At 39.4% G+C, this 26,270-nt stretch overlaps 1 protein-coding gene across 2 annotated transcripts in view; it reads left to right on the forward strand.

Moving 5' to 3' along the window:
- Positions 1-26,270, forward strand: part of plcd3b (phospholipase C, delta 3b) — a 39,338-nt gene that overhangs the window by 10,189 nt on the left and 2,879 nt on the right. Inside the window, exons 4-16 of one of the 2 annotated variants that reach the window (XM_061908612.1) lie at positions 3,441-3,477; positions 3,563-3,791; positions 6,093-6,222; positions 6,303-6,528; positions 6,667-6,868; positions 12,043-12,187; positions 12,550-12,702; positions 14,718-14,858; positions 14,947-15,100; positions 16,779-16,895; positions 17,023-17,201; positions 21,576-21,711; positions 21,815-21,964. In XM_061908612.1, coding sequence (XP_061764596.1) covers positions 3,441-3,477; positions 3,563-3,791; positions 6,093-6,222; positions 6,303-6,528; positions 6,667-6,868; positions 12,043-12,187; positions 12,550-12,702; positions 14,718-14,858; positions 14,947-15,100; positions 16,779-16,895; positions 17,023-17,201; positions 21,576-21,711; positions 21,815-21,964 — 1,999 coding nt within the window. The remainder of the gene's footprint in view (positions 1-3,440; positions 3,478-3,562; positions 3,792-6,092; positions 6,223-6,302; positions 6,529-6,666; positions 6,869-12,042; positions 12,188-12,549; positions 12,703-14,717; positions 14,859-14,946; positions 15,101-16,778; positions 16,896-17,022; positions 17,202-21,575; positions 21,712-21,814; positions 21,965-26,270) is intronic. The other variant, XM_061908611.1, reaches the window with a different exon arrangement.

Raw genomic sequence — 26,270 nt, forward strand, 5'->3', positions numbered from 1 at the left:
AATAAAGTACACTATGTACTTACGTAACATGTGCACACATAGTAGCTTTGGGTATTATTCGCTAATAATAAAGCGATTTTGGATATTTTGCTATCATTGATTGTATGTTCTGTCATAAGAACAACATGACTGCAAATTGTTCGTTGCTTCTCTTGGACCACTCTTGTATGTGTGCACGCACTCCCTGTGTGTACGTGCTGACGAGACAGGGCGAGAGACAGCCGTAAACAAAAAATCATTTTCTTTCAAGCTGGCAATAAAAATGATTACATAAACTAATGTATGTGAACATTTTAAAACAAATGTTTTTTGTTAAAGATGAATTTTGCCTTTTTTTCACAATCATTATGAAAGACATGACGATGGATGTATTTAAAAAAAAAAATGCATTTTGACTCGTAAACGTAAATAAAAGTCATCTTAACAGCGGAGCCAATGAAAGGCCCGTAAAAACTAATTTAAAAAAACATGAAAAAAGTGCCAACAATACTCCATTTACATTTTGTGACTTGAATATTAATCAAGTATTAGTGATATTGTTGTTATAAGCACTAACGCAGACAAACTGTTTCTAGTGGCGATGTGATCACTTCCTGTGTGCCAATGTTTGCATCTTCGAGTGATCTGCTGTTTCCGCACTTCCTTTGCTCGTGAAAGTTTATTGTACATCATATATCATGGTTCTTACCTGGATAGTAAAAGGGACAAGGGTGTAATCTGATTTGTTGGTCCACTTTGACAACCAAATTAGACCCGGAAATGGCAAGAACGACAAGAAAAGGCACTTGGTTCCACTCATCTTTACTTGCGGAGATTATGAGTCATTCTTCATCTAAATGAGAATATCTGAACATCCGAACAGTCGGCATCCTAATGACAGCAGACCTTGTACACAAAGTGATGTTTTATTATGTTTGTTGGCTCTCATAAAGTCTGCAGTGAGTAAGAATCAGTGATGTTGTTGAAAAAAAAAGAGAAAGTTGTAATGCGATTTTGAAATTAATGTATGCTTGGAATTATCAAAATACATAAATATTACTTATTAAAAATATCTCTGTTACTACATTACATATATACTTACTGTATGTATATAAAACATTAATAAAAGTGTTTGAATGTTTATTAAGGGATTTATAGGCAGAATAGAGCGACTCCCTTAGGCTCCATTGTAAGCAGACTTTTGATCGCATTTATTTAATATTTAGACTGCATAAAAAAGAAAGACAGATATGTTCTTGTGTTACATAAAGATTTTGAATGATAGTCAAAATTCTAAAAATAAATGCAGTTCCGACATTAAGTCGCTAATCTTTTTAATTATCTCAATGATTAACCTGTATTAGAGCATATGAATTAAAGTTAAAAAGAAACAAAAAAGAATCACTTTGATCATTTATTCTTTTATTTTTTTACCAGAATCTTTACTTTTATTTTTTGTTGAAAGTTTGGAGCTTTTTGTTATTTTAAACAATACCACTGTCAAGTCCAGAGTCAAACATGCTGAGTGCACTTTTTTTCCAAGCAATAATCCATCACAGTTTGTGTGCAAATCTAAATAAAAATGTGGATTTAGTATTATTTATTTTTTATTAGTTTGTAAGTACTTTTATAATGGAGTAATGACATATTTGTCTAACAAGAAACCGTGTATAGAATTGCCCTGTGTGTTGCATGTGAGTGTTACGTGAATGACAAAATTAGATAAGGCAATATTTGGTGTTCAACAGCTCAACCAATTTTGTTGTGGCCCAAACCTCGCAAAGAGAAGTAACCAAAACTGCGTGCAAGCTCCCGAATGCATAAACTCTATGATTTAACACTTTGGTATTGTTTGACAAGAGTATCCAACATTGGAGGGACATTTATCAGTCAGAATTCATCATAGGTGCCTTGAATGCAATTGGCAGTGATTAAAGTTTACAAAAACAATTGGAAAGACTTCAAAAAGTCTTTACCTTCAACTTTTCATATATGCAGACATATTGTAGAATCGAGATACTGTTTTTCTGTCACCTTGTTCTCTGGAGTAAATTGTTATTGGATTATGAACTAAGTTCATCATTAGCAAAACATTTATTATAAACATTTCACTTGCAATTCTTATTTCAAAATTAAACATAAAATGTGGTGTTTATAGTGGAGTGGAGACATTGTCATCAGTTAAGACCTGACATATACACAGATGCCTAGAGGTGTTAACTTTTCTAACTATTTTACACAGTATATGCCCCAGTTTGTGTATCATTTCAGGTATAGTTAAGCGTTATATAAATACAGACCATTTACCATTACTGTTACGGCTTCAAGGACATAGTGATGTAACTACGTACGTACATAACACGTGCACGCGCATTAGCTTTAGGTGTTGTTAGCTAATAATAGCCATTTGATAGCTAGCATTAGCTATAATTGAATGTAGGCCTATATTCTATCAAAAAAACAACATGACTGCAAATTGCTGGTTGCTTCTTTTGGATTGCTTTTGTATGTGTGCACCCTCTCCTTTAGTGTACATGTGCACGAGACAGGGTGTATTAGGGGCCGTTAGGGACATTATTCAGAATAACCTATTACATACACTACTGAAATGCTCTCACATAAACAAATGAAATGTTTTTCTCTCACACACACTACTGAAACACTCATACACGCTACTGAAACACTCTTATACACACTACTGAAATGCTCTCACTTAAACAATTGAAATGTTTTTCTCACACACACTACTGAAACACTCTTATACACACTACTGAAATATAATTTCAGTAGTGTGTATAACATTTCACATTACAACCTTTAAGTTGTTTATGTGAGAACATTTCAGTAGTGTATGCAAAAGGTAATTCTGAATAATGTCCCTAACGGCCCCTCATGAGGGTGAACGACCGCGGTAAACACCAATCATTTTATACGGGCCAGTGAATTCTTTATGACATGAACTTTGTAACTGTGAAAAATATAGACAATTCTAAAGCAATAGCAATTTGTTCAACCATTAATGGCCCCCTTAAGTTCAGATTGAACTAAATTGTGATTAATCAAGTTAGAACCATAAAATCGACTCTATTCAGGAAGTTCGCCACAATACCATCCTAATGTTTGCATGTTTGTATTTAGATATTTATACTCCATCAAAAAACTTGACTATAATGCCAACGAATCATTTGTACTTCTTTTTTCCAGTAGTACAAAATCACGTCAATCTAAAAAATAAATTTGGTGCATCTTGTTAGTTGCTATGACAGAATCCAGGATATTAGTACTATGCTTTTATTGTAATTATTTTTATTATTTTAATAAATAAGAACAAACTGGACCAGGATTTATTGAGTTGGTCGACATAGTTGTTAACATTGTTCCACTGTATAATATGCCAGAAGTCATGACAGACCTTAAATCAATATAAGTCTATAATTGCACTGTTGTTTTTTGTGTTTCAGATATTGTTGTGCACATGCAATGAACCTCTTCAACAATGTATTAAATCAATAATCATTAACAGTTCCAATGATAAATTGGACAAACCACTTAAAGGATTTATGTCTCCCTCATACAACTACAGTTTCTATCTCGGAGGTGGAGTGTGTACGAGAGGGCTGTCATTCAGAGACATTACAACGGATGCTCCGTGCAATACCTGAAAACCGATGTTTGACGGTGGTCTTCAAAGGCTCGCGAAGGAACTTGGATCTTCTCTGCCAGAACCAGATGGAGGCTCTTCACTGGGCCCAAGGCATTCGAACACTAAAGGAAAGGAGTGAGAACATGAGCCAGAAGGAGAAACTTGATCAATATCCTTTGCTTATTTTAGGATATTTGATATCTCCATAACGCCTGTTTGAAGTATCCATCACTATATCTTCCACCTATCTGGGGTCAGGTGGTGGGGAAAGCAGCTCAAACAGATGATTCCAGGACCCCCCTTGACCCAGAGAGGGACAAGCGATAGAAAAAGGACGGATGGAAGAATATATATATATATATATATATATATATATATTTTGCATCAAAATAAACCCAGGCAGGGCCTTCGATAAAACTGTTACCGGTTTTTGAGGGGAAAAAAACACACTTTCAAGTGAAATATTTTAACAATGTTTGTAAATGAGGCTGAAATCATGGCCATCCCAGCACTATATGAATAATATTACCTTGATCAACACAATGGACAATCCATCCATCCATCCATTTTCTACCGCTTATTCCCTTTTGGGGTCGCGGGGGGCGCTGGCGCCTATCTCAGCTACAATCGGGCGGAAGGCGGGGTACACCCTGGACAAGTCGCCACCTCATCGCAGGGCCAACACAGATAGACAGACAACATTCACACTCACATTCACACACTAGGGCCAATTTTAGTGTTGCCAATCAACCTATCCCCAGGTACAATCCACTTTTTTTAATTACTGTGCTGAGGTTTACCATTTTTTTTTAAATTTACCATCATTAAAACATAGGTTTAACTTCAACTTAAACTTAACATTTCCTCTCCGACATGAGTTTAACCCAAAACCTTGTGCTTTGAATTTCAAATACTAGTGATGCACGCCACGAGAGGAACAGGAAGTTCAAAGAGAAAACCTGTCTTCGTATTGTGATCAGTAATGGAGCATGACCTGGCCAGGAATATGGTTGGTAGAATTTCATAGGAAGCGCCTTGTCATTCAATAATTCACATTTGGCATGCACTTTTTCACACATAAAAGGGCCACATGCTGTCCCACGGACAGCAAAGCCCTTCGTACAGCAAGGGATCTGCGTTTAGGTTGGGCAGCACCTGACTAAGATGACAACGGTATTATACCGACAGCGTTTCATATCGATTTCATTCAAGTGAAACCAACATTAGTGACGTCAGTATGTTAATGATATGTTGACAGCACATTTCGGATAGGTTAATGGTTTAAGTAAAAATTTAATTGCGTTAGATTGCCTAGAGGTGTAGCGGGCTGTGCAGGACCAATGATCGTATACTAAGAAAGGACGATCTACCACATGTTGATGTACAGCACACTCGATGTCCTACACAAAGTACATTTGCAGTCAGGCATATGATCTTCTTTTTGTCACTTAAAAAAATATAGAGGACATGACCTCGGTGACCTATTTTCATTCACTTTAAACTAGTGTGGTCCAGTGTGTTGGAGAAAACTGCAAAACCCGCACATATCGTCGCGTTGTATTGACAAATATGAACAGTGTTACATATTATATGTTGAAAGTTTATTGCCTTCTTATGCTTTCACAAAAGTATCAAACTTTCTGGTCTTAGCTTAGCTCTTTCGACTTGACTTCTTCATTCTGTGCACTGGGCTTTGATGAGTCGGCGTTGAGGCACATCCGAATTACAGGTTGCCGCGTGCGCTGGATTTATGTATATATATATGTATGTGTTTGCGTGTGTGTATATATATATATATATATATGTGTATATACAGTATATATATGTGTATATATATACATGTGTGTGTATATATGTATATGTGTATATATATATGTGTATATGTATATACATGCATATATATATGTGTATATATATACATGTGTGTGTATATATATGTATATATATGCATATGTATATATGTGTATATTTATATATATGCATATATATATGTATGTACTGTATGTATGTAAATATATATATATATACACACACATATATATACACATGTATGTATATATGTGTATATATGTATGTATGTATATGTATATAGGTATGTGTATATATATATGTATGTATATATATATCTATGAATGTATGTGTATATATATATATATATATATATGGATATATATATATATACTTGTATGTATACTGTATATATATATGTATACACACATACATATATATACATATATATGTGTGTGTATAAAAAAATATATATATGTATATATATATATATATATATATATATATGTATATGTATATATATATATATATATATATATATATATATATATGTATGTAAACGTATTATAATATTATACACATACATATGAATTAATGTAAATACTTTATACAAACTTTTTTTTATGTTGAAACTGCATATATACAAGTTCTGTAGTGTGACTTCCTTAACCATGTGCGTTACTTGGATTCTTGGTTACCTGAGTCAGGCTGATGTGAATCATGACGATAAAATGAGCTATGATGAAGTGCAGTCATTGCTACAGATGATCAACATTGACTTGAGTGAACAGTACGCCCGTGAACTCTTTGAGGTATTCAACATACCATTATAACTGCTGTGTAAAACCTCATTTGACTTGCTATGTACTGCATTGTTTGTGTGCCATGACAGAAATGTGATCGTTCAGCTGACAATCGACTTGACCATGGAGAAATAGAGATTTTTTGCAAAGAGTTGTTGCGGAGGCCTGAGCTGGATGCTGTGTTTCAGCGCTATTCTGCCAATAGATGTGTCCTTTCAACCACAGATCTGAGAGATTTTTTAAAAGATCAAGGGGAAGATGCTTCAAAGACACATGCCCAAAGTCTGATCTTCACATATGAACTCAATGAATGGGGTATGTTGCATCATTTTGTCATATTTCATGTTCAGTATGTATTATAGAAGTACATGAAAACCACAAATTACATTTACTGTATATTTCATTGACAGGAATTCCCTAGTCCTATATTGATTTGCCTTTTCCCCTACGCAGCTCAGAAGAACCAGTTTATGACACCTAATGGGTTCACCATGTATATGCTGTCCAAAGAAAATTCAGTATTTGAGGCGGACCATGCTAGGGTTTATCAAGATATGAATCAACCCCTATCACATTACTTCATCTCCTCTTCTCACAACACCTACTTGTCTGGAGACCAGCTGACTGGAGAGAGTGGCGTCGAGCCATATATCCGGTAAGTAGGAAAAGCGAATCATCTATTTTAAGTCATTGTCAAAACTTTTAGATGTTTTAGAAGTGTTGCAACCGGAATAGTTTGCCAAATTGGTTGGCTTTCTTTGCCGTTAGCACTTTTAACAAACTGTTTCCAGATTGCTTCACTATAAAAAGCAAGAAAAAGTAATTTTAGTTCAGAGCATTTAAATAACAATAACAATTTTATGTTTATTGTTTCATTGTCAATACTTATTGTAAGTCATGTTTTATTGTACGTATGATATTTTCTGTAAATGTGTGTCTCTTTTCATGGTGCCTGCCTTTGGAAAACGGATGACATTTAGCTATTGTAGCTCATTTTGGCATATTTACTGTGATGTGTTGCTCATATGTTGATCAATATGCATTTTTTTAATCAAATAAAGCTATTCATTTCAATTCAATAGATAAAACAGAATCAATAAAAAAAATAGAAACACCAAAATAAGTCAAACAAAGCAATAGAATACAATAAAACAATAAAAAACTGAAGCCAATTTAAAAGGGCTAGAAAATAAAAGTGGGTTTTAAGGCCAAACTTAAAACATTCAACAGTGGGGGCCATTCTGACATGAAGGGGAAGAACATTTCATAGTTTACTGCAAGGAGACAAACTTTTATTACCAATTGGTGCTTGTTTTTGTGTATTTGGGATTTGCACATGTCCTGGAAATTTGAAATCAAATCATGGTGTGGATATTTATAAAACAAAATTGCCTTCCTTCATACTTCCTCCAAATTAGTCTTCTGGAATTTGCTCAAACTTATAACATTTTTCCAATTGGTGACGTCAGCGGATATCTCCATACATGGTATATTTTTGCACATGTCCCCCATTGTACTACAACATTGTAGTCAATAAGTTCCTTATTTTTCTCTATTCCATTGTTGTCGGGCAGACTGGCTCTAACATGCCCATTCATTAAGTTGGCACATGTTATCATGGAAAAAATGTGATGTTTTTATTATTATTTTTTTTTTGAACAGCCTTTATGGAAGTTGTTAGGTTGGACAAGAAACTATAAAAGACAAAATTTCAACCGAGTTGAAGAATATTTAGGGTTTCCACATTGACCATTTCTGTTGTGTAGGGATATGAACACTTCTATCCTGACTGCTGGGCTTTCTTTGTAATCGGAGCGATTTTCTGAATTCTAAAAGTAAAAGGAAGCCAATGCAGTAAAACATAATCTGTGTAAAGTTCTGACCAAAAAGAGTACCATAACATGTTATGTACAAACCCCGATTCCATATGAGTTGGGAAATTGTGTTAGATGTAAATATAAACAGAACTCAATGATTTGCAAATTCATTTCAACCTATATTCAGTTGAATGCACTACAAAGACAAAATATTTGATGTTCAAACTCATAAACTTTAAATAATAAATAACTTAAAATTTCATGGCTGCAACACGTGCCAAAGTAGTTGGGAAAGGGCATGTTCACCACTGTGTTACATCACCTTTTCTTTTAACAACACTAGATAAACGTTTGGGAACTGAGGAAACTAATTGTTGAAGCTTTGAAAGTGTAATTCTTTCCCATTCTTGTTTTATGTAGAGCTTCAGTCATTCAACAGTCCAGGGTCTCCGCTGTCGTTTTTTACGCTTCAGGAAAGTACCCGTTCTCTTTTTTTTTTTACAAAGCCACGCTGTTGTAACACGTGCTGAATGTGGCTTGGCATTATCTTGCTGAAATAAGCAGGGGCGTCCATGAAAAAGGGTTAGGGTTGGATGGCATATGTTGTTCCAAAACCTGTATGTCCCTTTCAGCATTAATGGTGCCTTCACAGATGTGTAAGTTACCCATGCTTTGGGCACTAATGCACCCCCATACCATCACAGATGCTGGCTTTTGAACTTTGCGTCGATAACAGTCTGGATGGTTCACTTCCCCTTTGGTCCGGATGACACGATGTTTAATATTTCCAAAAACAATTTGAAATGTGGACTCGTCAGACCACAGAGCACTTTTCCACTTTGCATCAGTCCATCTTAGATGATCTCGGGCCCAGAGAAGCCGGCGGCGTTTCTGGATGTTGTTGATAAATGGCTTTCGCTTTGCATAGTAGCGCTTTAACTTGCACTTACAGATGTAGCGACGAACTGTAGTTACTGACAGTGGTTTTCTGAAGTGTTCCTGAACCTATGTGGTGATATCCTTTAGAGATTGATGTCGGTTTTTGATACAGTGCCGTCTGAGGGATCGAAAGTCACGGTCATTCAATGTTGGTTTCTGGCCATGCCGCTTACGTAGAGGGATTTCTCCAGATTCTTTGAACCTTTTGATGATATTATGGACCGTAGATGTTGAAATCTGTAAATTTCTTGCAATTGCACTTTGAGAAACGTTGTTTTTAAACTGTTTGACTATTTGCTCACGCAGTTGTGGACAAAGGGGTTTACCTCGCCGCAACCTTTCTTGTGAAAGACTGACCATTTTTTGGGAAGCTGTTTTTATACCCAATCATGGCACCCACCTGTTCTCAATTAGCCTGCACACCTGTGGAATGTTCAAAATAAGTGTTTGATGAGCATTCCTCAACTTAATCAGTATTTATTGCCACCTTTCCCAACTTCTTTGTCACATGTTGCTGGCATCAAATTCTAAAGTTAATGATGGGGGGGTGCAGTCCTTTTTTTTTTTTTTTCTTTGTCATGAAAAAGGGAGGTTTTTGTGGTTGGTGCACTAATTGTAAGTGTATATTGTGTTTTTTATGTTGATTTAATAATTTTTTTTTTTTTTTTTTAAATAAAAAGCTTTTTTTTTTTTTATAAAAATGAATAAAAAATTCTTCTGCGGCCCGGTGGTTGGGGACCACTGGTCTAGTGCATACTAGTACAGTGTGAAAAATACTACATTTTGCATTTTGCATCAAGTATTTTGCATCAAGTATTGTGCAACAGTCTGACTGCTTTGGGGAAGAAGCTCTTGCTCATTCTGGATACGTGGAGTATCAATCATTAATCAAAGTTTACTTATATAGCCCTAAATCACTAGTGTCTCAAAGGGCTGCACAAGCCACAACGAAGATGAGTAAGGTGAGGTAGAGAGCACATTAGATGGGTGTGTGTTGTTTTTAACAATAATCGTGGCTTTGTGCGTGCAGTGTGTAGTATAGCTGTCTGAGAGAGAGGGAAGAGAGGCCCCGGTGATCTTCTCAGATGTCTTCACAAGCCGCTGCAGGGCCTTCTGGTCTGCAGCAGTGCAGTTTCCAAACCATGCTGTGATGGCACTGCTGAGGATGCTCTCAATAGTGCCTCTGTTGAAGGTTGTCTGTCAGTATGGAGGAGGGGATAAGTTGTTGTTCTCCTGCAGGAAAGCAAGTGCTTTAGTCAACACAGATGACCACGTTATACCGTCTTTGTCGATATTCCTTAGCATCAAAAAAATATTCTTGATAGTAAAAATAAAGTAGATGAATAAATCTTCCATAAGCTCGACAGCATATACCAAATTTTGATATTGCTAGCAAACATTGCTGAACAACAGGGACATTTCCAGCTAAATAATGAGACAACATATCAACTTCATACAGTCAAAACAACTGCAACATGAATTGTAGATGAGACTAATATTTGTTGCAGGAAATCAACTGCAAACATACTTATACTTTTTTTCCAATAATGTGACAAACTCAACTGCACGGCACTCGTTATGTCAATCTAATATTGTACTTACCAATGCACAAATAAGTCCAACTTTGTCTTTCACCGATTAATGTTAAATTTGTGGACCCCTCAGATGTAAAGACATGATGTGCCTCCAATCTTCTCTAAGTACTGTGAGTTTAAAATGAAGTGCGGTCGAGGTGATCAGTAACGTCTTACTGATGAAATATATATTTTTGTTGAGTCTAATTTTATCAATGATTGCTTTTATATTTGCCTCTAAACTTTTCAAAATACCAAATCTGTATTGATTCAGGTATACAAACAATAGCCTTATAGGGCTCTAGACCAGTGTTTTTCAACCTTTTTTTAGCCGAGGCACATTTTTTGCGTTGAAAAAATGCGGAGGCACACCACCAGCAGAAATTATTTAGAATTGAAACTTTAACAGTAAAATGTGGTTTGTCGCAATTGTTGGCTATGACCTTAAAGCATAAGCAAGCATGCATCCCTATAGCTCTTGTCTCAAAGTAGGTGTACTGTCACCACCTGTCAAATCACATCATGACTTATTTTCACTTTTTTGCTGTTTTCCTGTGTGTACTGTTTTACTTCTTGTCTTACACTCTTATTTTGGTGGCTTTTTCTCTTTTTTTTGTTGGTATTTCACTGTAGCAGTTTCATGTCTTCCTTTAAGCGATATTTCCCGCATCTACTTTGTTTTAGCAATCAAGAATATTTCAGTTATTTTCATCCTTCTTTGTGGGGACATTGTTGATTGTCACACCATGTTCAGTTGTACATTGGAGACGCCGTCTTTGCTCCACAGTAAGTCTTTGCTGTTGTCCAGCATTCTGTATTTGTTTACTTTTGTAGCCCGTTCAGTTTTAGTTTGGTTCTGCATAGCCTTACCTAAGCTTAAATGCCTTTTCGTAGGGGCACCTACCTTTTGTTTATTTTTGGTTTAAGCATTAGACAACCTTTTCACCTACTTGCTGCCTCCCGCTGTTTCCGACATCTACAAAGCAATTAGCTACCGGCTGCCACCTACTGATATGGAAGAGCTCTAGACAGCACCGACACTCAACAACAACACATCATTTGCAGACTATAATTACTGTTATGCAAAAAATATTTTTAACCCAAATAGTTGAAATTAGACAATCTCCCATGGCACACCAGACTGTATGCACAGTGGTTGAAAAACACTGCTCTAGACCATCACCTGAAACCCAGAAGTGCGCAGATGTGCCTCTAGGTCACGTGATTGCAACCCAGCTATACACGAGAATAGTCTCCATGCGTAGTACACGCAAAATCCTCATTTAAGAGGGCAGTCTGCTCCACGTTTGATCTTGTTATCAATTGTGCACACATTCTTACTAGATCACCAGCTAGAACACTATCACGCAATTTTAGTTTGCACACGCTATTCAGCACGTGTCATAGTAGATTAGGCCCTGAGGGTTTTTACTGTCAACAACAAGATAAGTATTACACTAATGATTTTTATACATACAATATATTGACCGTTTTTTCAGAGCCCTGAACAATGGTTGTCGCTGTGTGGAGTTGGACTGTTGGGATGGAGATAAAGGACAGCCAATCATCTACCATGGATACACACTCACCTCAAAAGTGTCTTTTGCAGAAGTCATTAAGACGATCAATGAGTACGCTTTTAAGGTAAATGACTCAGCATAAAAATTCTGGTAATAAGCTTCCATGCCATTGAATACTGTAATACATTTTTCTCAGTCGAAACTTAAACACATGTGATTTCATACAAATTAAACAATTGGAACGGCTTCAACTGATGTTTGTGTCACATTTATAAGATGGGCTGTTGCACTAAAAGAAAGTACACCAAATCAAGTCGGGTTAAAATAATGTTTCCAGACATTGAATAAAAAGAATACAATTTAATTGAACGAAAAGTAAACAGTTAAATTCAAATGGTATGGAAGCTGTGATAACGTGCAGCCCATTAATGCTTGCAATTATTTTACTGATCTTCTGTTGGCTCACTTTACACAACAATGCTCCAGGTATCACCATACCCTCTGATCCTCTCCCTGGAGAACCACTGCTCTGTGGAGCAACAAACTGTGATGGCACAGCACATGCGATCCATTCTTGGGGACAAATTGCTCACCAAGCCCAATAGTGACCTTGAATATGACACGCTGCCTTCACCAGAGGTAGGGGAAATTTGAATATATTTGATGAAAAACATTTTCTAAACCTCTCATATTGTTAGTCATATTCAAATTATTCAGTATGTGTGTGACAATCTGTCACTTCATTTCTGTCAGTTTTTCGTGTTTTTGTATTTACTTCCTATTCAGTGCTCTTATTTTGTTGTATTTCCTGTTTTATTCACGGAGCACTGTTTTTCTGTTTTCGTTGATTGGCAGCGGTTCACACCTGCTGTCAACCACACTAGTGTCTATTTATGTTTCACTCGAGCACTCCTCAGTGCTCGATGATAATATCATGTTGAGAACGTTACTTTGGACGACTGCTTTATGTTTATTTGTTTTCTTATGAGTGCCATATTAAATTCATCTTACCTTCACTACTTTCTCCTGGATTCTTGCATCATCGGGGACACACAACTGCAGCCATGCTCCCCGGCTGCTCTTCCTGCCGGCTCCCGTTCTCTTTGCTGGTTCGCCGAGGGTTCCAGTGGAGCCCACTGTGAGGTCTCTTTTGTCCTCCTGCTGGTACTCGGTGCGGGACGTGTCTTCGTCCCTCCTCCTGGCCCCCTCCCGCCCGTCCCTGGTTTTCGCACCGGGGGACTCCGACGACGAGGCACGTTTTCCTGCAAGTGTGGACGGCGTCTGGCAGCCGCCTAGTGGAGGGGGGCCTACAATACACAGCGGTGCAGCCAGGCACACACCGCTGTCATCCTCGCAAGCGTCTCCTTCCACGGAGACTTCTACGTCCCTGGCGGGCTTTCGCACAGCTCCAACGCCGGCTCCACGCCAAGTTCCAACGCCGGCTCCACGCCGAGCTCCAATGCCGGCTCCACGCCGAGCTCAAATGCCGAGTTCCAACCCCGGCATTACGCACGGCTCCAACGCCGCCAATAGCAGCACCACGCCAAGCTTCGTCACCGCCGGCATCTGCTACTCCTCGGCCGGCATCTGCTGCTCCTCGCCCGGCATCTTCATTTGTCGCTTCCACGCCGCCGATGACGCCTGCTGCTTCCACGCCGCTGTCATCCACGCCATCATCTTCTCCCACGGATACATCTTCATCACCAGTGGGACTTCGTATGACACCGCCATCGTCATTGTCGTCATCGTCGCCGCCTGCTCCAACGCCGGCATATGCTGCTCCTCGGCCGGCATTTGCTTCCCCTCGCCCGGCGTCTTCATCTGCCGCTTTCACGCCGCCGGTGAAGCCTGCAGTTTTTACGCCGCCGATGACGCCTGCGGTTTCCACGCCGCCGATTACGTCTGCTGCTTCACGGCCTGCTTCAGCGCGCCCGCGGATGTGGCCGTGCCCTGCGCGTTCTCCTCGCGGGACGCACTCTCCTCTTTTTCGGCCAGTGATGTGGCCGTTCCCTGGCCGCCCGCCTCGCCAGTTCCAGCGGCGCTCTACGTGCCGCCGCCACCTGACTTTCCCTCGCTGGCTGCGGGGACACGAGGTTTGGCGACCCTCCACCAAATCCTCCCTCCACCCTCCCTTACATTGAGGACTTTTTTCCATTTTTCTTTTTCCAGGGAACATCTGGTATCTGTTCTTTGAGGGGGAGGTCCTGTGACGATTTGTCACTTCATTTCTGTTAGTTTTTCGTGTTTTTGTATTTACTTCCTGTTCAGTGCTCTTATTTTGTTGTATTTCCTGTTTTATTCACAGAGCACTGTTTTCCTGTTTTCGTTGATTGGCAGTGGTTCACATCTGCTGTCAACCACACTAGTGTCTATTTATGTTTCACTCGAGCACTCCTCAGTGCTCGATGATAATATCATGTTGAGAATGTTACTTTGCACGACTGCTTTATGTTTATTTGTTTTCTTATGAGTGCCATATTAAATTCATCTTACCTTTACTACTTTCTCCTGGATTCTTGCATCATCGGGGACACACAACTGCAGCCATACGAGTTCCCAACAATGTGTAGTTGAAAAGATAGAACAGACTGTAAAAATTAAATGGAAAAAGGGCATTTTAAATAGATCATGGTAATATTTGGTTGTCTGTGCAGGATCTCAAAGGTAAAATCCTGGTGAAGGGGAAGAAAGAGAAGACTGCAGGAGAATGCTCCTCCAGTTCATCAGAGGACAGTTCCTCGGATGAGACCAGCGAAGCTGAAAGCAACATTAGGAAAAAGAAAGATGGCAAGAAGGTTTGACATATCAGCATTTTTTTCTGTCTTTGATGCCTATGAAATATTCAGAAAACAACAATGTGATGGCTCTTGTGTGTGTCTCCAGTCAGGGACAACTAAAGTGTGTCAAGACCTATCAGACTTGGTGGTTTACACCCACAGCGTACACTTTAAAAACTTTCAACACGCTGCCTCAACCCCAGCGAGCCACATGTCCTCATTCTCCGAAAATCAAGCCCTCAAGCATGTCAGCAACTCAGGTATCTATCTGTTTTGTGACTCATTGTTTTATTGAACAAGGACTATGACTGATTTATTGAAACTTGTATTAGTAGATTGCACAGGACAGTACATATTCCGTACAATTGACCACTAAATGGTAACACCCTAATAAGTTTTTCAACTCTTTTAAGTCGGGGTCCACGTTAATCAATTCATGGTAGACTTAAAGGGGACCTTTTGTGCAAAACCATTTACCAACTTGCATCAGGTGTGTATCTGGGTTGGTAGAGTGGCCGTGGCAGCTCCTTGTCACTGCTGTTGTGTCCTTGGGCAAGATACTTTAACCACTTGCATCCACACGGGTTAAAATGTAACTTAGGTATTGGGTTTCACTATGTAAAGTGCTTTGAGTGCCTTCCTTCATACTCCTTCCAAACGAGCCGTTTGGAATTTGCGTAAACTGTCGCATTTGTTTCCAAGATTGAACATATGGTCAAGATTCACCTAAAGATCTTTGTGCGAGTCTTCTTGTGAGGCAGACTGGCTCGTACATGCACATTTATCCAGGGCTATTGCCATTTCAAATATAAAGTAGCTTATAGTTCTAACTTACATGTCAGTAGACGTGCTATTCAAGCGCTGAAAACTACGACATGTCTGGTGGTGAGAGGACACAGTCAAAGTGGAGGCACGTAAATAAGACCACCCACAAACTGGTACATCCTGAAGAGACAGTTGAAAAGTTGCTATTTTGATTTTTTTTTAAATGCCATGTTATGTAGACCACAAGGAAGTGTTTTAAATGTGGAAAAAAATATCATATCATGATCAGGAAATCCCTCAGGTTTAACCTTTTAAAAGCGCAGGACTACGATACTGGCAGATGCTGGGTCGTGTCTGTGTTACGAAGGTAATTTTAAAGAATGATCAATAAACACAAGATCCCACAATGTTGTTGTAGTTGGTGCCTATATAAGAATATATTTTGATTGATTTTTTTTCGATTGATTGATAACACAAAGATCATCCACGTAGAGCGGGGATATTTAACTAAACTGGTTTCAGGGCCACATTTCCAAAAAGCTCAGGACCATGGACCACATCTCCCTTCACTATTGTTCTTATGTTTTATATTCTTGATAACCGGTATCAATCAGCAACCAGCATATGATTTTTGTTTGTTTTGTCAGCGTTAAATCCGTAAATATATATGTCTATATGACGGGAGCGCGCTGCTGTTTTTCACGATCTTCTGCCGAAAAGCTAGTCAATATTATTACACTCTAGTGTTTTTTTAAGAATCTGCTGTAAAGATGTTAGTTTCTTTACATTTTTGAACTAAACTTGTCAATAGCTCTGCTATATAACTTGTATACATGCACACAACATTTTATATAGAAACATTTCCCAGGTTTTATGGTTTAAAGGTTGAGCAAATGGGTCACTAATGCAATTGTTACCTCATAACGGGTACAAATCTAGACACATGAATCTTACTACTTAAAGTGCCACTGCACCTTTTTTTAATTTTGCCCATCATCCACAATTCTTATGTAAGACAAGAATGCACGTCTTTCCCATCTCCAAATATTAGTAACTGGTGACAGAGGCAAAACCTGATACCTCTGCATGTACTGTGGCAAGATACACATTTTTGTGTTGTATTTCTTAAGCATCTGTCTGGACTACTTATTGTTTTGTTCTTTTTCTCTCCAGGGATGAATTTTGTGCGTCACAATATCCGCCATCTTACCAGAACATACCCTTCAGGGCAACGGTTACAATCTTCCAACTACAACCCTCAGTCTATGTGGAATGGAGGATGTCAGTTTGGTGAGTGACATCAAAAGGAGCCTTGTCAAAGTTGTTTGTTTCTTCCCTTTGTCCAGGTACGGCACTACAATAAAAAGCAAGTGCATTCTGGTTCAGCATCTTAACAGATTTGTGTTGTTTTCTCTAGTGGCTCTGAATTTTCAAACGCCAGGGGAACCGATGGATCTGAACCAAGGAAAGTTCCTGCAGAATGGCAAGTGTGGTTACATTCTGAAACCCCCTTACATGTGCCGGATGAACACCACCTTTAACCCGGGGAATGTTGGTGGAGGTCCTGGCCATGCACCAGTCCTGCTCACTCTTAAGGTAAGACAGTGATCAACATCATGCAACAATCAACTTTACAGAAAACACATTGAAAATATTTATAGTAAATTAATTTCTGAAGCTCTAATAGATTTTTATAATTTTTGTAAATTGGAGAGCGCCTTTGTAAAAAGACAAAACATGGCACTGGCATTAAAGTTACGTAACAGACTCTAAGACAAAGCAATAGTGCACTGATTTTTGCTTTATTTTGTATTTTGCAGTTCATTGTGGATTGATTGAGAGCAAAACTGCAAGTTGTGTTGTTTGAAGGCAAAATGTGCTTTTGTTACATATTTGAACTGTTTTGGCGTGGTTTGAGCATTTTGCAAAACACAAAAAAATAGACATTTTGGCTATTATTGGCCGAGAAATTGCACTAGATATCGAGTTGACAGCCTGGGTTTTAGCTTGATGCCTAGCGCTCTTGCACTCTCATTCAGAGTGACCAAAAGACCAAAACTATATATTATATATGCTGACAAAACACAAATTAAGAGCGATCACACATCACTTGTTAACGTCTATAAAAAACATACAAACTGAAATATTTCCAAACATGGCTTGATGCTTAATTAGCGGACCCATTCAGGTGTAAAAGAATGACATAACTCCATACTTCTACTCTTTGCGAGTAAGGAAGTGTGGTCAACCAGATATCTTGAAAAGTTCACTTCGAAGACATAAGAATCTTTTTTGTCACTCCTTGCATAGAGTAGGTTCAGTGTTCTACATACATTGCACTTAACCGCTGTCTCCACTTTGGGACGCAATGCATAGGGGACAGGACAAGCTTTTAAGAATTTTGGAGAGGCTTGATCCGCTACAGTAAGATGTGCCTTGATGTGATTTAATGTTCCAATGCCTCCTTGAAACACTGCCACTGCATTCTTCAGCAATCTATTTAACTTTACCTGAGTGGCGACACTGGTTTCATTTAGGCCACGCTTCCACATATGAAGCAAACAGGTGCCTTTGCAGGATGTGTAGACACAAATTCATTCACCATTTTCTTTTGCAATTCAGTGACATCTTTTGATGAACTTTGAATTACCACAGAAATTTCATGTCAAGTATTTTTCTGTAAGGAACTGTTAACAACATTCAGTAAACGTTTGGGAACTGAGAACACCAATTTTTTAAGCTTTTCAGGTGTAATTCTTTCCCATTCTCGCTTGATGTACATATTAAGTTTTTTCAACAGTCCGGGGTCTCCTTTGTGGTATTTTAGGCTTCATAATGCACCACACATTTTCAATGGCAGGCCAGTCTAGTACCCGTACTCTTTTATGATGAAGCCACACTGTTTTAACACGTGGTTTGGCATTGTCTTGCTGAAATAAGCAGGGGCGTCCATGATAACGTTGCTTGGATGGCAACATATGTTGCTCAAAAACTGTATGTACCTTTCAGCAATAATGGTGCCTTCACAGATGTATAAGTTACCCATGCGTTGGGCACTAATACACCTACATACCATCACAGATGCTGGCTTTTGAACTTTGCGCCTATAACAATCCGATGGTTCTTTTCCTTTTTGGTCCGGAGGACACGACGTCCACAGTTTCCAAAACCTATTTGAAATGTGGACTTGTCAGACCACAAAACAATTTTCCACTTTGCATCAGTCCATCTTAGATGAGCTTGGGCCCAGCGAAGCCGGCAGCGTTTCTGAGTGCTGTTGATAAATGGCTTTCGCTTTGCATAGTAGAATTTTAACTTGCACTTACAGACAGTGGTTTTCTGAAGTACTCCTGAGCCCATGTGGTGATAACCTTGACACACTGATGTTGGTTTTTGATGCAGTACCACCTGAGGGATCGAAGGTCTGTAATATCATCGCTTACGTGCAGTGATTTTTCCAGATTCTTTGAACCTTTTGATGATATTACGGACCGTAGATAGTGAAATCCCTAAATTCCTTGCAACAGCTCGTTGAGATATGTTGTTATTAAACTGTTCGACAATTTGCTCACGCATTTGTTCACAAATTGGAGACCTCGCCCCATCCTTGTTTGTAAATGACCGAGCATTTCATGGAAACTGCTTTTATACCCAATCATTGCACCCACCTGTTCCCAATTAGCCTGTTCACCTGTGCAATGTTCCAAATAAGTGTTTGATGAACATTCCTCAATTTTCTCAGTCTTTTTTGCCACTTGTGCCAGCTTTTTTGAACGTGTTGCAGGCATCAAATTCCAAATGAGCTAATATTGGCAAAAAAGAACAACGTTTTACAGTTCAAATGTTAAGTATCTTGTCTTTGTAGTCTTTTCAATTGACTATAGGTTAAAAAGGATTTGCAAATCATTGTATTTAGTTTTTATTTACGATTTACACAACGTGCCAACTTCACTGGTTTTGGGGTTTGTATGTTATTGTTTGGCGCAGCCGGACCGTAGCCGTCTTTGTATGCTTTCACGATGCATTCCACATAAGAGTCGGTCTCGTAGTGCGTATAGGCCAACGCTGAATTAGCAGTGTTCTGTCAATCTCCTGAGCTCTGCAATGTAGTTGGAGATAGATTCATTCTTTTGCTGATTCCAGGTATGAAATCAGAATTATGTTGCTATGACAAGAGGTGTTGGATTAAAGTAATCCTGCAACAATTTTGTGATATCCTTGAACGATTTCTGTGATTTGCCAAGCAATATTGCTCCACTCTCTTGATATATGTGTACCATATTTCCACATTACTGTCAAAAACTTCCACATTTCCAATAAATAGCATCAGCCATTGTTCCATTCCGCTTACAGTCCACTTATTTCCGAGTTCCTGCCTCTTTTGTTTAGGTTACAGTACTCAGAGTCTTGCCAACATATCACTTTTGTCCACCATGGACAGGGAAACTTCTATTCAAGATTCTACACACGATGTGTGGTCCCCAAATCCTTCGTCGCCAATCTTGTTGGGTTTCGGCACTTTCACAACCAAACATTAATAAGCACACTACGTAAAGTTGCTATGTCTTTTACTGGAATGCAAAACTGTGCAAGCATATCACATGGCAAGTTAATCACCTAACCCTGCTCTACTGTATCAATGCTCTGTTCACTGTATCCTGTGCCTAACATAAAGTAGTCCGTGAGACTCATTCAAATAAAAGTAAATCCATCCATCCATCCATTTTCTACCGCTTATTCCCTTTGGGGCTGCGGGGGGCGCTGGTGCCTTTCTCAGCTACAATCGGGTGGAAGGCAGGGTACACCCTGGACAAGTCGCCACCTCATCGCAGGGCCAACACAGATAGACAGACAACATTCACACTCACATTCACACACTAGGGCCAATTTAGTGTTGCCAATCAACCTATCCCCAGGTGCATGTTTTTGGAAGTGGGAGGAAGCCGGAATACACGGAGGGAACCCACACATTCACAGGGAGAACATGCAAACTCCACACAGAAAGATCCCGAGCCCAGGATTGAACACCAGACTACTCAGGACCTTCGTATTGTGAGGCAGACGCACTAACCCCTCTTCCACCGTGAAGCCTAAGAAAGTAGATCATATTTCCTAATAACACAACAATATTGGCTTATTCTTACCTGCTTTGATGTAAAAAAAATAAAAATAAACCCATGATGTTGGGACTGCAGAAGAAGGATGTCAAAAGCAAAAGGGTCAGAATACTTGTGGCTGTGTGATATATATTTTGTTCTTTAGGGAATTTGTAAAATGTCTACAATTCAGTTTTTTTTTCTGTCAATATGGGGAGTTTAAAGTGATGAGGGTAATAAAAGAAAAAGTGTCAGGCTTGTCACTGACAGGTTGGTTATGTTTGGATTTTCCTCTGAGTGTGTGTTTATTTCCTGTCAGCGCTCTTATTTTGGTTCAATTTCCTGCATGTTTCCCTCACCTGTCCCTGATTGGCAGCCTGGCACACCCAATTGCAATTGCCAATCAGGCTACTGTTTATGCTTGCCTCTGATGATTGTATGAGGAACTGCTGGCGATGAACCGCAAGATGCAGAGATGGCAGAAGTAGCGCAGGAAAACATGACTTGAATGTCAAAATGTAAGGAAAACAGGAACCTTGAGACAGGAAACAGAAAATAGGATACAGGATACAATCATCAAGCCTTGACTGCAGGGTGAGGAAATAATAAATAGTAGCCTCATTGGCAATTGCAACCGGGTGTGCCAGGCTGCCAATCGGACAGGTGAGGGAAACGAGCGTTCAGATAGACATGCAGGAAATGGAACCAAAATAAGAGCGAAATGAACACAAACACAGAGGGAAACTCATACATAACCAAACTGTCAGTGACAAGCCTGACAAAAAGCGGACAAGTTCAACAGTGAAAAATGTAAAGGGGTCTGAAATGTTTCTTTACCCACAATATATAAGCAAGGGATTGTTTTTTCTTTTAGATTATTTCAGCACAGCAGTTGCCAAAACACCATTTGAACAAGCCAGCAGCTATTGTGGATCCTCAGGTTTGTGTTGAGATCCATGGTGTTCCTATAGACAACGACAAGAAGAAAACTCATCACATCCAAAACAATGGTAAGCACGTCTCCTGTGTTGTGCACTGTTGTTGCATTTCATCAATTCATGGACAGTATTTTGACTACAAGTCTGCAATTGGATCTTTAAATCTTTGCTTTAGGATTTAACCCACAGTGGGACGCCACCCTTAACTTTACCATCCACGCTCCGGACCTGGCTCTCGTTCGCTTTGTGGTGGAAGACCATGATTATACTTCATACAATGACTTCCTGGGACAATACACCCTGCCTTTCACAAGCCTGCGCACTGGTAGGTCAAAGTACTCACCCATACTGACCACCACATACAACACGGCACCTTGTAGGCTGTATCTGAGCTATGTTGGCTTCATTTATCAAGAATGCAAGTTCACAAATTTGGCAAACAGAAGTGACGCAGTAAACGTGTTTAAACCATTAAAATACTTTAAGGCCCTGATCTGCTAAGAGTTTGCTTGTCCCTTATACGTGCAAACTTGCTAGCACACGCCAAGCTGGTCAACTATGCTAGTGTGATGTGGATTGTGTGTCTTAATCAAGCCTGGAACTGTTTGTTTCCACTCTTTTTGCATCTTTATACCGCATGTTTTGAACTGGTATCGTTACGCATCAATGACTAGAAGGAGACATTGTGCTGCAATAACAGACAATGTAGATCATTCCTCCGTCCTATGTCTGCGTCTCAACATATTTAGACTATAAACGTTAGACATAACGTCTATTCAGCAATGTAATTTTCGAATTTTATAGCTGATGCCTCAAAGGGGAACTGCCCTTTTTTTAAATTTTGCCTATCATTCACAATCGCTATGAAAGACATGACAACTAATATATTTTTTTTACAAGGCATTCAAACTTGTAAATAAACAAATAAAAGTCCACTTACAACAAAGCCAATGGGAGGTTATATTCTGCCAATAAACCCAATAAAAAAACCTCCAAAAAGCGCCAACAATACTGAATTTACATTTTATGACTTGAATATTATTAAAATAATTCATTTAATTCAGTTTGGTGTCTGCTATATCTCTGATATGACTTCTATGTAAAAAAAAATACATATATATACCGTATTTCCTTGAATTGCCACCAGGCTGTAGGTCGTGAGTTCAAATCTTGGCCGAGTCAGACCAAAGACTATAAAAATGGGACCCATTACCTCCCTGCTTGGCACTCAGCATTAAGGGTTGGCATTGGGGGTTAAATCACCATAAAATGATTCCCGGGCACGGCACCTCTGCTGCCCACTGCTCCCCTCACCTCCCAGGGGATGATCAAGGGTGATGGGTCAAATGCAGAGAATAATTTCGCCACATCATTGGTACTTTAACTTTTAACATATAGTATGCGCCTGCCTTGAATTCGCAAAATAATTAGCGTATGCTTAGTATTACCGCCGGGTCAAACTCGTGACGTCACGAGTGACACTTCCCCTGTCATCATTTTCAAAATGGAGGAGGCTGATTTCAATACCAGTAATTTGAAATCGCTTAAAGTGAAGAAGATTAAGAGCTATTCAGTAGGATTTAAGGTCCAGGCTGTTGAATACTGGTATGCTAAAAAAACAGTAAGCAGCTATGTTTTATTAATATACCTGGGGAGCCAACGGTCCGACAGACAGGCGGCCCAAGATGGCGGCGAGGAGACGGCGAGCGAGCGGAGAGGAGGAGCGGAAGAGCAATCTGGACTGAGGTTTTATTGAAAAATAATGTCAAACTGCTCAAGCCATGTCCTTCCTTGGTGGTCCTGGGAACCCGCAAGACGACGGCTTGAGACCGTCACAATACCGTAGCTGCGTCTGTCAAATATGAGTCATTAAATGACTCCCGCCTCCTGGTAGAGGGCGCTAGTGATCCTTATTGCGGCTATTCGGCTGCAGAAGAAGTGAAATGAGTGACGTAAATTGTGATGGGACGGATATGACGCGTCGGATGCAAGACGGATCTTTTAGGATGTAACACCTATGCTGGCTATGTAAATAACCGCGCTGAAATAAAGCATGTTCCGTCCAAAATACCCAGTGTATTATTTATACAATAACACTTCATGTTGGCAGGGGTGGGATAAAAGGATCACCCACGGAGCAGAACGAGAGGGGGAGTTGTGCGAGGATAATTCTGTCGTCGCCCGCACTCGAGGAGCCGAGCTAACTGATAGCAGCGGTCTGATAGCAGTTTTCTAAACTGGACTTTCAATCGAAGCAGGAGGTAATTAAGGAAGATCTCCATTGAGACAGTGACTTTTAAAACTGAAGAAAGATAAGGAAGACTTCTATAAACAAGTTATCGATGCTTTTGATTAGAAGGAGCTGGCATGGATTTAATTTATAAGTAAAGGTAAGACCATAATAAAGTTTTTTTTAATTATTAAATGAGCTTTTCATCATGGTAGCCTTACATCACACTCAAATGTTTACTGCATGCCTTTGGTAAGTGCCGGAGTGAGAAGAGGTTTTAAAATAATTAACGCATGCTTACTTTTACCGCATGCCTTTGGTAAGCGCAGGAGTGAGAAGAGGTTTTAAATTAATTAGCACCCCGGCGGCAATTCAAGCAAATATGGTATATTGTAACATGCATTTTCTTGCATCTGGATCATTCCAGCTCACCACTGAGGTATTGCCTGTGTTTGTACATTATCTTTTTAAAAGAGTGTGGGAAAAACATTTTTAACGGGAGCGGGGACCTCCAATTAAAATTCTTAGGGCCCCAATTTAGCCAGCGGCGGCAAAAAACACTGCATGTTGAAGCATGATGCATGAATGGGAAGGGAAGTAAGTGTCTTTATTGGCAAAGTCAATAGTACACGCAAAATCCTAATTTGAAAAGGACGGACTGCATCTGGTATAGACTCCAGTACCCCCCGCAACCCTGATAGGGACAAGCGGTAGTAAATGGATGGATGGTCTGCACTACTTTTGAACTTATTTTTTGCATACACATTCTCCACAACATGCCCACTAATGGTACGCACATTTCTATAGTTTGCCAATGCTACTGTATTTAGCACGTGTTGTTTAGGATCTTAGTAGATCTGGCCCTAGGTGTGCTGAAATATGTTCCATCCTGCCTTCCACCTGACTGCAGCTGGGATAGTCCCCTTGACACCCCGAAAAGGACAAGCGATAGAAAATGGATCGATGGGTGTATGGAAAGCTTTGTGCTTTACTCAAGTTTCGAAGTGACATTATAGGAAACATTTTTGTGTGAAGTTTCTTTTGACTTAATGACATACTAATGTTTGTATGCATTCAAACATATTAAAGGCTCTGGTACACATTAATTTTTTTTTTTTTTTTTTTTAATTTCTCATTTCAATGTCTTCTATTTGGATGGGCGAGGATGGGACAAACAGTAATAATAGCACATTCTACACCAGGGATTATTTTATGTTGTCCCCTAAAATATGTTAAAGGACACGGGACATGTATAAAACACCAACATATACAGTAATTCAAAGGGGTAATATTATAATTTTTACCTACATTTAAAACACTTCCTTGGGGTCTACATAACATGTAATAGTGGTTCTTTGATCAAAATTGTGCATGGATTATATTTAACAGACTACTTTCTATGTATATATGTGGTTTATACAGTAGTCGGGTGTGAATATATGTAAAAATATTGATTTCTTCTCAAATTTGGTGGGTGCGGCTTAAATACCAGTGCGCTCTATAGCCCAGAAAATGTGGTAATTGTGGTGCATTCAAGGAACGTTCGAAACAAAGGCGTCACCAAATTTGGATAGAAGAAATCGATCCTTGACACCTCATTGGCCGGTTCTTAGTCAGGATGGATTGCTTTAGCCCTAATTTACCGTGAGTCTTGAGTTTTGAGGCAACACACTTTGCTGCAAAGAGTTTTTATACACTGAAGTTTTACACGCTAAATTTCAAAACACTGTTTTGACAAACTGATTATTTTTAAACAAAAAACTGTAACGGTACAGCGGGTAAGGAGATGGCATGGAGACAGGGATGTCGCATAGCTTGCAGCGTATTTATTATTACAATAGAACGAGGTGTCTAATTAATCCAAATACGTGTGGTGAGACTATGTGAAGCGATCATATGTTGGGTGTTACCGGGAGGTGTTGAAGGTGCGTGTTGAGCAAGATATGGAAGTCCAGAAAGGGCAAGGCAGGCTCGTAGGTCCGGGGAACAGGCAAGTGGTCTGGAGCGAAGCGTCGTAGTCCAGGGGCAGGTGAGAGGTCAAGATCCGAGGAGGCACACAGCACCAGGAAATTAAGCGGAGCTGTAGAATCACGACACAGGACAAGACACGATGAGCACAGAGGAGGGGAAACACCGAGAGCGAGGAAAGCTAGAGACGTGTCAGGCTTATTGTACAGGTACAAGTAGCTATGTTCTGGCACTGGAACGTAGGACACGCTGGCTTAAAAAAGAAGTGGAGTCAGCGTCAGGTGTGTTGATCACAGATTGGGTGCAGCGCGCGGCAGCTGAATGTGTGGCGGCATGTGTTTGAGCCGTAAGAAAAACATTCAGTTCACAAAATTTAAACGCATAAAACTCAGGTCCAATATGTAATTGTCAAAAGCAACATTTCGTAATAAAG

The sequence above is a fragment of the Nerophis ophidion genome, linkage group LG08, assembly GCF_033978795.1.
Source record: "Nerophis ophidion isolate RoL-2023_Sa linkage group LG08, RoL_Noph_v1.0, whole genome shotgun sequence".
NCBI classification, from domain to species: Eukaryota; Metazoa; Chordata; class Actinopteri; order Syngnathiformes; family Syngnathidae; genus Nerophis; species Nerophis ophidion.